The sequence below is a fragment of the Rhinoraja longicauda genome, chromosome 4 (genome assembly GCF_053455715.1).
Source record: "Rhinoraja longicauda isolate Sanriku21f chromosome 4, sRhiLon1.1, whole genome shotgun sequence".
Classification (NCBI taxonomy): Eukaryota; Metazoa; Chordata; class Chondrichthyes; order Rajiformes; family Arhynchobatidae; genus Rhinoraja; species Rhinoraja longicauda.
In genome coordinates, this window is record NC_135956.1 from 50,500,247 (window position 1) to 50,512,255 (window position 12,009).

The 12,009-nt window shown below is 39.6% G+C and overlaps 1 protein-coding gene across 2 annotated transcripts in view; it reads right to left on the reverse strand.

Annotated features, from left to right (window-relative positions):
- Nucleotides 1-3,414: 3,414 nt before the first annotated feature.
- The window catches only part of slc66a2 (solute carrier family 66 member 2), a 41,508-nt gene continuing 32,913 nt past the window's right edge, over nucleotides 3,415-12,009 (reverse strand). For both annotated transcript variants that reach the window (XM_078397710.1, XM_078397709.1), the window contains 2 exons: nucleotides 10,574-10,790; nucleotides 3,415-7,107 (listed from right to left, as the gene is read on the reverse strand). In XM_078397710.1, the coding sequence (XP_078253836.1) occupies nucleotides 6,900-7,107; nucleotides 10,574-10,790 (425 nt within the window). In that variant the 3' untranslated portion in view covers nucleotides 3,415-6,899. The remainder of the gene's footprint in view (nucleotides 7,108-10,573; nucleotides 10,791-12,009) is intronic.

Here is a 12,009-nt window from a genome sequence, read left to right on the forward strand (position 1 = left end):
AGCAGAGCTCCCAAGACGTTTATTGTGAAAGAGGTTCAAAAATTCCCCCAAGTACTGGAGGATAGCTAAACTCAAGCAGAACGTTTCTTTTAAGCTTGTTTGACAAATTGATTTGTGGTAACCTGAACATTAAATGAGAAAAGCAAGTATATGCATGCTATTAATTCAAGCATCAGCTGTTCGGAACAGACACTGTGGGCTGCAAGGCCTGTTCCTCTGCTGTGCTGTTCTATGTACAATGTGGAGGAAAAAACACACAGATTGGTGATGGAGCAACTGCCTGTGGAGATTTATGGATCGAGAGCAAATTATATCACACCTTTCTAAAATACTGTTTAAGTTTAACGGAAATGTCAGTATTTAAAAAAAAATAATGTTAGCTTTTGGCCGCTGTTCCAAGTGGAGACTTACAATAGAACTTCATTGTTGGTTCCTGGCAGAATCAGTGATTTTTTTCTTTAAAAATACAAAATTTATTTCATTGGAGGCCCTTTGCATCCACTTCAGTTGGAAAAGATAACTTAGCTTCTAAAACAGGTCACAGTTCCACGGCTCTATTATCCCTTATCCAGTCCCTTCTGACCTACATCCGCGACACCTCACAATTTCTAAAGCCCCATTGCCTCATTTTAACATGAATGTCATTCTTTTTTATTCCTCTATCCTCCACCAGTTCTTTCTTGAGCAAAGACCCAATTAGTTTCCCTTCTGGTAACACTCCACTGCCTGGCGTAATTTGTCCTCACCCTCATCATTTTCTCTTAATTCCTTTCACATCCTTGTTCCAAACGTACACTAGCACCGCGCCAAACTCTTTCCCCGATCATCGGCGACTGCATCAAGGCTGCCTCCTGCACCCGTACAGACCTCTTTGATTTCATTAACTTCACCACTAACTTCCACCCTGCCCTTAAATTTACCTGGACCAGACCTCCCAACATTTGATTTTACAAATTCAGAATTTTGATGTCCAAAATTCAGAATTTTACATCAAAATTCATAATATGGCACGTAATGCAACTTTTCAGCAAAAAAAAGTATGCACGCCAAATGCGCATACGTGTTGCGCTACATTCACGTGTGAAAAACGACTATTATTTCCACCAGTCTGTAGTTCTTGGACTACATGTACAATGTCAGGCCTATCATGAGTATATTCTGCTATTATGGAAAGGTTTTGAACAGAAATACTTTTTACAACAAAGAAAAAATTGTTTTGTTTTGTTTTTTCTATTTTGCTTTTTCCTTACACATCCCAATTCTCTTGGTATTGAATAAAAGAACAATGGTAATAAAATGTATGACTAAGTTATGAAGAGTTTCATTTAAAAAACTGCACATACCTAATTTAATTGAAGACATACTTGCTCCAGTGGTCTTCAACAGCAAATCACAACGGTCCATGTCCCCCCCAACGCTACTCGCCGCCACCCCCTCCCCTCCCCTCCCCTCCCTCCCCTTTCCCTGCAAATACTCCCCCACCCCTCCTCCCTTCCCCTCCCACCACCGCTTTCCCCCTCCCTTCCTCCAACCCCCCGACCGCCACTCCCTCCTCCCACTCCACTGCCCCCCCCATCCCCTCTCAACATCAACGGGCCTCACGCTCCGCAGCGACGCTAGGCCAGGCGAGCGGCGAGGCCGGGTGAGCGGCAAGAGGCGAGGCGAAGCCAGCAGCGAGAAACGAAGTGAGGCCGGGCCAGCGGCGAGGCGAGGCCAGGCCAGCGACAAGGCGAGGCCGGGCGAGCGGCAAGGTGAGGCAAAGCTAGCGCTGAGGCCGGGCCAGCGGCGAGGCTAGGCGGGTACAGAGGCGAGGCGATGCCAGAGGCGAGGTGAGCGGCGGGGCGAGGCGAGCGGTGAGGCATGTTTTGCGGAAAAATGTGAGGCGAAATGAGAATGGTGGAAATGAAATAAGAAAGCGGAAACTTTCCGCCAAATTCGGAAGGGTTGGGAGGTCTGCTGGACTATCTACGACATCTCTCTCCCTTTCTTGATCTCTGACCCCATTAGAGGGTGCAGACTATCAACTGACTTTTACTACAAACACACCTACTGCCAGTTATCTGAACTGCGCCTTCTCCCACCCTTACACTTGCAAATATACTATCCCCTATTCTCAATATTTCCTTCTTCACCACATCTGTTCCTAAGATGAGGCTTTCTATTCTAGGACATCAAAGATGTCTTTTTTTCAGTAAACATGGGATCCTCCTGCTATCACAGATTAACCCCTCACCCACATCTCCTCTGCACCCTGTAATTCTGTTCTTTCTTCCCCCAGACAGGATAGAGCTCCCCCGGTCCTCACTTTTGCCCCACCAGCATCTGTACCCCACACATTGTTCTCAGACATTTCCGTCACCTCCAACATAATCCCATCCCTTTCCGCTTTCAGTCGAGATCACTTACTCCACAACTCCTTGGTTCACATCCTTTCACACCCAAACCATTCCCTCCTCAGGTACTTTCCCCTGCAACTGCAGGAGATGTAACACCTGTCGCAATACCCTCCTTCCTCACATCCATCTAGGAACCACAGCAGTCCTTCAAGGTGAGACAGATTCATGCGCATCTCCTCTAACCTTATTTACTGCATCTGGTGTACTCAATGTGGCCTCCTTTACATCGGGGAGACCATGTGCAGGCTTAGTGATCGTGAACACCTCAGTTCAGTCTGCCTAGGTCCAGGCGATCTCCCGGTTGCTAAACATTACCCCTCCGATTCCCATCCTGGGCTACCTCCACTGTCAGAATGAGGCCCAACACAAATTGTAGGAACAGCACCTCATATTTCACTTGGGCTGCTTACAACCCAGCGGTATGAATATTGACTTCTTTAACTTCAAGTAACCCTTGCTTTCCCTCTCTCTCTCTCTCTTTATCTCTCCCCATCCTAGTTCTCCGACTAGTTTCACAGACCTGATTAAATTTCAGATTGTGTGCCTCGTTGTCACCTTCCCCTCAGCTAACAATGATCCATGCTATATTTTCCTTGATCATCGTCCCCTTTGCTATCATGTTCACACCTTGCCCTTCCATATCTTTACGTCTCTCTCTCTCTCTCTCTCTCTCTCTCCCCTGACTCAGTCTGAAGAAGTCTCGACCAGAAACGTCATCCATTCCTTCTCGCCAGAGATGCTGCTGGTCCTGCTGAGTTGCTCCAGCATTTTGTATTTATTTGTCATATGCCCAGGATATGAACCAGAACAGTTAAATTCCTACAAGCTGCAGCTCCACGGGCACATTTGATACAACAATATACAAAGTATTAGTTATTCTGAGTAAACCAGACCATAAAGGTGCAACAAAAAAAACCGTAGAGAATCAATACTTTATTTAAAAATGTAATCTCAGGTCACTCACCTTTATTTACAGAGCCACTTTCCCCAATATGAAAATTAATATAAAATACATGTTTTTACACAAGTGATTACCTGCTGATTAATATAACAAATGTGTTCTGATTTGCAATTTAATGGGAAGGAAATAAATATTCACAAGATTCCACATTAGTTCCAAATACTTTTATTTAGGGTTTGGCTTAATACATGAATACAGAGAGTAGGCTAATGTATGCACTTCAAATTTAATCAAATTTTCATTTTCCTTCAACAGCCTTATAATACATCCATAAATGGCAAAGTACCTAAATACAATGCTAAATGGCAGCATATGTTTAAGGTTTTTCGTAAAGGCTGGTTGTATTGTGCAACATTATTGTGCCGGTTTAGTGCTTTCATCTGGTTTCTTTTGGCAATGAACAAGTCTTTTACTTTTATGGTACACATGACGTAATACAAAATATGCTAATATTCAAAGATTTACAAATGTAAATACTAAATAAAATGTGAAAGTACACCATGTAACCTGTAAAAAAAAAATTAATAAACTATGTTCAATTATTTCATGACCAGCCAAGACCTGCCCTTTTGACCATGTCCTAAAGTAAATACTTCCATGCCATTTAGCAGAATACCAATTAGGTACAAAACATTCTGTAAACATAATTGAAATTACTGCACCCATGGACTGATCAGCCACTATCAAAGACTGACTAATTTTGTTATGTGAGAACAGCAGGCTACATGTTGTACCACCACCTCACGGTGGCCTAAGGCAAATGCTACAAACCACATAAACAAATGGAAGAGATCTGTGTAAGTCTTAACATGACGATGGTACATTTAGCAGATGTTGACTGCAGAGTTTGGGCCATAAAGGTATGCAAAGTTTACTCAGAACACCAGTGTGAAAGACTGCGTAACCTGGCTTCAGCAGAGTAAACATCATCACTCTCTTGTTAATAGTGCAGTTAATGTGAAATTATTCTTGATTCTGAAACGCATACTCTTAAGAAAATATTTTATAAAATTTAAATGTTTGATAATCAAGGTGGAAAGGCCAGCATTTAACAGTCCCCTAATTGATGAAAATACATGCTGCTGTCTGAACATACAAGCACAGGCAACTTGGCTTAAAATGTTCCTGTTTACATTTTGTTTGTAAGGTCACTTAGGCCCAAAGCAAACTGTGATGACCAGCTATGGGTCAGAAAGACCAAACTTCTGGTAGAACAAATGTCATGCAATGACAACGTCCACTGAATAGCTCCTGAGCAAAATGGAGTGATGCCTGTAAATAGTAAGAGCCTTTAATGGTACAACTCTCATTTGTTGCTACACACAGCCCGAGGGTGGTCACCCAAAGAAATAGTTCTGTAGCAGCTGTATTAAACTTATTACATGACTTGGTAAAATTTAGATTTTTTAGATTTAGAGATACAGCGCGGAAACAGGCCCTTCGGCCCACCGAGTCCGCGCCGCCCAGCGATCCCCGCACATTAACACTATCCTACACACACTAGGGACAATTTTTACATTTACCCAGTCAATTAACCTACAAACCTGTACGTCTTTGGAGTGTGGGAGGATACCGAAGATCTCGGAGAAAACCCACGCAGGTCACGGGGAGAACATCCAAACTCCACACAGACGGCGCCCGTAGTCAGGATCGAACCTGAGTCTCCGGCGCTGCATTCGTTGTAAGGCAGCAACTCTACCGCTGCACCACCGCAGTTTTGCTCCCAGCCATTGTAAATTAGATGGTGACAGTTTAAATTCAGATTGAGAAAATACAATTTCACAGCTTGCTGGAATCCTGTGAATGCGAACCAACTAATTTTTTTAACACAATTGCTCAAACAAAATGTGGCTCATATTAATACATTTACATAATGATCAGATATGAGTTGAAATAAATGAAAGGAAGCTGGTTAAATGCATATTAAAAACAGAGTTGTAATGTCACATTTCTATTTAAATACTAAGGGGTAGGCATTCATAGATACCAACTCCTTGCTCAAAGTATTCTGGAAAGATCAATTTCATTCAGCAATTGGTGAGAACATATACGGACTTTTTGTAGGAAATGGATTGGATTTCAATCAGATTGGTAAAAGTTTCTCTGTGGCTCAAATGGCCTACCAGTGAGAAGACTACCCTTGTAATTTCCATGCAGCCTGGTTGACATGAAGAATTACCTTAGAATGGGGAAAGCAATTTATGGTACCAGGAGACTCACCAGGACTCGCCCAGAAGAAAACATTTGAACACCAGGAACTAGTCACTCATAATGCAATATGGCACAGGAAGCTCTACCTGGATATGCATCCAAAATGGTTTCGTTTTATTTCTTACATGGAAATGCTTCCTTGGAACAATGCTATTTACTTAAATACGTTCCCTGCAAAATGTAGGCATATATCAGTACTGATTTGAACAACAGACATGGATAGATGAAAAGCAAATTAGAGCATCTGTTTGAAAATAATCCCTACATTATGGTTCAAAATTAACCAGTGAACATGGCAATACATCTACTGAAAGGGGAAAAGTCAGCTTCACTGAGTACTTTCAGTTTGCATCTTTTCACTAAAAGTAATTGTTAATTTCATTACCATTTTTATCAAAATAAGACATAATCATAATTAACCTGTCCCATTGCTGAGTATATCTGTACAATTTTTTCTTGCTTTTTCCCTTCTCCTGTGAGCTCCTATCATCCATATCTGAATAAATATCTGAGCTACCCCCAGTCTTTATCCAATGTTATTCCAAAACTGTTCCGAATGGCCCTCTGGGAATTCACCCTAGATAAGCACCTGATTGTGCCACTGTTATGATCTCCGTGGAGAGAATCCCAAGCACAAATTAATGTCCAACCTTTCTCCTTCACTCCAGAGTGTCCAGTTCCAATGGACAATGTTGCTGTAGCATCCAATTATAATGAAGTGAAACTGGCTCCTTGTTCTCCAAAATACATTTGGGAGATTACAAATAACTTTTGTGGATCTAGTTTTAACTAGTTACTGATGAATTAACCCAGTTTACTTGGACATGCAAGTATGAATGTGACTTCAGTCCCTTCCTACAGGTTTCTAAATTAGTCCCATTTTAGCTTTTTAGAAGAACATGTGGTCACATTAAAAGAAAATGAATCAAAAGACAATTGTTTTAAAGCAAGTCCTGAATGTACAACTCTTTGGATGTATGCAAAGGATTGAACAAAAACTGGTTCTAAGATCACAATACTGTCACAAAGCTAGACTTGCAAAACACCAGTGGGAAAAAAAGTTCCAGAAAACAAAAATGTCCCAGAAACAATTCATATGGTAAGGCATTTAGGTGAACTAATCTAAAGACAATGATTAAATTAAGCATAATAGAATATATAAATAATCAACGACATTCCATTGTTTAACCATGTAAACCTCTTTCCAAGAAAGCAACTTTGAAATCCTTTCCGCATCCTGAGAACCAATATGCTGGCACTGGTTCAATTGTAGGGGCTGTGATGCCCTTTCCAAGAGTTGCTCATTTGGTGCTCCTGTTGAACAGTGTGTATTAAAGTGCCTTGGTGCTTGTGAAAGGGACGGTATGTGAAGATGGCTTCTGAGGATAACGCTCATAATAGTAAGCTTGAAAGAGAATAGTAATATCGACACAAACTTGGAGCAATCCACATATCCAGAATTGGAAAGGTGATTGATTCAGAATGAAGTAAGCAGTCTTGAAAGTGTCACCGCTTGCCCACATCAACACCATCGTGATGCTTTATGGAGAGGGAAAAAAAATCAAAAATTAGTTATCATTCATGCACTCGGCTTATAAAGACTCAAATGCATCCAAGGTAATTGCAATGCAGTAAAATATGTAGAATACCCATTTCACTACCTGGATAGTTGACGAGTCTCTACCTACTATTGGTCTTCCTGTAGAGCTCCACAAAATGAAATTGGTGTTTGTATTTGCTGGTTCCTTGGTTTGACTGACATTGACTAATTAAGTTCTACTTAATCTTTTAGAGGAATAAAAGTTTGGTATGAAGAAAGATCAAAGTAATAATTGTGGCTCAGATCTGGTAACAACCTGGCCGCTGCATTCAAGTCCCCTCCAGCAAAAATAGCACAAAATATTGGCATTACTTTGTAATGCTGAGGGAGCTTTGTATTGTTATAAATGCCATTGTTCAGCTGAGATATTACACCAAGGTACTGCCTACACTCTTATTTATTCACAAATGCTAGAGTAACTCAGCAGGTCAGGCAGCATCTCAGGAGAGAAGGAATGGGTGACGTTTTGGGTCAAGACCCTTCTTCAGACCATCTTAGGTGATTGAAATAGCCTAAGGCAATATCTTTAAGAGTAAGCAAGCCATTTTTGACAGGCCAACCAATCTTTCAATCAAGGTTACAAAAAGCAGATAGTTAGGTCCATAGATACTCCACATATTGCTGGAGTAACTCAGCGGGACAGGCAGTATCTCTGGAGAGAAGGAATAGGTGGCGTTTTGGGTCGAGACCCTTCTTCAGACTGTCAGGTCCTCATCTTGGTGATTGTCTGAGTATGCTGTACACAAATTTGCTGTTGTATTTCCTACATGACACATAGTCATGTTTGATGCTTAGGGAATTGAAAGACACTACATAAATGCACTTTTTTTCTCCCTTAGAAAACCAGGACAGAAATCATTCTACGTTTGCAACATCCCACCTCAGCTTAAATCTGATCTCAGCATCACCCTTCACGCTCAGAGCTTTTGATTGAAGACATCAAACACAGCAGGTTTTTGGAACCAAACATGATTTTGCTCTCAAACACAAGGATGAAAAACAGTAGATGATGAGATTAAAGTACAATCATGAACTAAAAATCAAGTATTGGTGCGACTTTAAAAGAAAGATGATAAATGAAAGAGTGCAATTCTACCTAAATTAATAGATTTCATTCATGGCAGCATCTTTAAAAATAATAATGCTGCCTTTCTTTTGGCAAGGAGAAAATTTATTTGGTTTGTAGACTAAATTGACTTGATGGTTTGGATTATTTTGCTTGGCTCTTCAGCTAAATGTCAATCACTTGAATTTAAAAACAAGTTCAAGTTTTTTGATATGAAAAACAAAGACAGCTTCATACACTTCGATGTTTGCAATCCATCTTAATCTTTTTTTATTTTTAGCTTATTCGCAATTTTTAAAAAGTTCCAGGTTGCCAAACTGACATTTTTAGCAATTGTCTTGATTAGCGACTGAAAACATAATTCCTAGGATTTGCTCCTACCAAGGTATCACATAAAATAAGCCTTTATTACTGCAGTCCCTGATGAGTGATGTTCAGCACTTCCCAGTTGCTCCTGTAGGCATACTTATTCAATCACTGTTTATAATATTGAAAGATAATCTATATAGAGAACAATCACTTTTGAGGACAGAGTCTCAAAAAAGAAATACTGGACTGAACTAGGCACAGTGCAAATTCAGAATAATACCAGAGCTTAATGTTTATATTAAGTCCCATAGATATGGTCTGCACCCCTTGAATTTACAAAGTTGAGGAGTGATTTAATTGAAACGGTTATAAGGATCTGATATAAAGTTATAAGGATCAGAATGTAACCCCAAGAGGGGCTGGAGGGCAGGCAAGTGAGCAACTGAATTATATGGACAGTGTGAACACCATGAGAAAGCAGGCCAATGAGACAAATCCTGTGGATTTATATGTAGTCCACAAAAGTTACTTGCAATGGAAATTCAGATAATTCGTAATTTAAAAGTATAAAAGTTTGTTTTATAAAATGCTCTAAGGCAATTGATTCCGAATGATGAAGCAAAGTCTGATTCAATGCCTGTCACTGAGGTCCCAGACTAAGTGACTTTGGCACATTAGGTAGTAAGCAACCTTTGAAACGCTAATTTCAAGATGTCATGCATCTCAAGGGAAGCATATCATTTTGACATTTCGAGGATAGAAAAATGTCTCGGTGACAGTACATGCCAGCTCTGTGGAGCTTGTTCATTTACGATCTAATACTTTTCTGATTTAGATTGCAAGCTGCAGTCCATCAGCTGCATGAAACACACACATTACACAGTGCAACAAGCCAGGGTATAATCACAAAAAATCCTGTTTTGCTCTCAGGTTCTTGATTATTTATTTAAATAAAGCTGATAAAGACTGCCTAATTCAAAGGGTAAATGCAGATTGTTACGGAGTTATTATTGACAATGTAGTCAAGGGCATATCTAATTTAATAGTATCAAAATAAAATCAAAACCACAGTCTTGGTTCACTTTCAACCTGATTTACATTCCACACATAATTTCTGCAGAGTGGAACAGCTTCAACAGATGACAGATGTTTGCAAATTAGTTTGGAAAACTAATCAGTTCTGCTCATAGCATCTCAAAGTAAAAAATACACATCGTCAATAAAGAACTGAGGGGAAAATAAAGATTTATAATAATTCAGGAAGAATACATTTCAGAGGTTACCATTTTTGCACATATAGAAAATCTTACAGGACTTTGACATGAGAGAAAACTAGGACAACAGAATGTCATTAAAGTTGAAAAATACATTTTTGGAATAGGCTGTAAACCAGAATAACAGAGAGGGTAAACAGGATGTAAATTTTGACTGAATGCCAAAAGGACACTAAAAATAGATGAATTCCAAAAGGTCAAATCCTTCTTTTCTCTCATTTCCAACTTTGTGTACTTTTAGGAAAAACCTTAATTGGTTAGGATTAGGTAGTAAGAGACGTTTCAAAAATAGGAGTATCTGGAAACGCAACCACAATTAGCAGCCTTAATCTGAAGGTAATACACTGATGCATCACCAATTACACTTTTAAATTTGCTCAGTATATTGGTGGAATTCTAATATATTCAAACCATGCTCCAGGACCACAGCTATATAATGTAAGCTGGCACTGGAGATTAGTACTGTGCCACTGTGTTAGAGATCAAATGTCCAGCTGTGTTAAATCAAGGCTTTAGAAGTTCAGGAAGATGCAAAAGAGCTGTGAATTATTCTGGTGCCCTGACCAATATTTGCCCTTGCACTATCACCAAAACCAGCCTCATGTGTCATTTGATACCATCTGCTGTGCAGGAATTGCCTGGTGCTTTAACCCATTGTGATTATGCTTCAAAACAATAATAAACAAGACCCAACATAAAATAAATAGAAATGTGTTCTTCCATAAAAATATTATTTATATTGCCTCATTATCTTACCTCATTCCTTCTGTGGATTTGTTCTCATAGTTGCGGTACAACTGTGGTGTGCCCAGCATGGCTTCCGTGAAGACAGCAAAGAAACCAAGCGTTTCCACAAAGAATGTAGAGTCAATAAGGAGGTAGGTTATATACGCAGCAACAACAGTGAAAGTCAATACACACTGGATATAATCAATGAATCTGCTCCACAGCCAGAAGTATTGTAGATCAAAGTCTAAAGCAGAAACAAAATGTTAAGAAAAGTAAAGGAACATTTTGTATGGTTTATTAGTCCTAGATTATATCATAATGAATTAAACATTACAACCATGTCACATTCAATTATTATACAAGTAGATAAAATAAAGATTTAAACCATACATCCGATGATATTCATTTTCTGGTTTAATAGGATGGCATCTGTGAAACAAAGACAATTGTTCTTTTCCAATTTTCTGTCTCTTCTCACAGTAGACAGGACACGAAAACTTGTAAAATGGACCTAACTTCTACAAGACAAGAGTTTTTAATCTGACACTATATTTCCAATCAACCACAACTTACTCCATTCTAGGACATTGGACTTTGTCTCAGGCACTGATGTGTTACAATGTCGAGAACTATATCCTGTACTCTGCATCTTCCCCTTTGCACTATGTACTTGGGTTTGAACGGATTGCATCTATGGATGGTATATCTGATCTGTTTGGATAGCATGAAAACAAAGCTTTTCCCCGTATTGACAATAATAAACCTAAACCTAAAAAAATGAACCAGACTTACATACTCAATTATTGTTGAGGCCAACATATAGATCTCACACAGGTATGATTTCTTTAGATTTTTATTTGCACCTTGTGGACACACTCCCAACTAAATTAACACCCCATTGTGGATATCTTTCAGACTCATTACAGGACCCAAAGCCAATTGCACCTTAAATTCCCCTACATTCCTCATGTCCCTGACCCCTTGTTCCTACACCAATGCTCAGATGTAGTCCTCACCATCTTAATCTAACCTCGACAAAGTCTAAACTTTCCTTCTCTCAATCACACCACAACCATTTCTGTGACAAACCAGTTCTCTTTGCTAATTTTAATCACACATGTTTCATGTGCAATAGAATAATGTTGTGAAATAGAGATGGGCGTGCACATAACATGCAGAAGATCCCTATGTCTTACCAGTTCACTGTCTTTTGAGATTCAAAACATTCTGGGCTCTGGTCAATCATTAAGGCAATATCCCAATCTGTTTTTCTCAAACCTAAGGTTGATGATCTTCCATAGTGAATTACAAATGGTGTTGCTTTACGCTTTACTCATCCTCAAACCCCCCCCCCCCCCCCCTTCCTTCCCCTATACAACTTATTTCAACCAATTAATAGAAAGTTTATTTGGAAAATATGTTCCCAAGTACAATGATGATTTCTTGTTCATGCTGTAAATGGT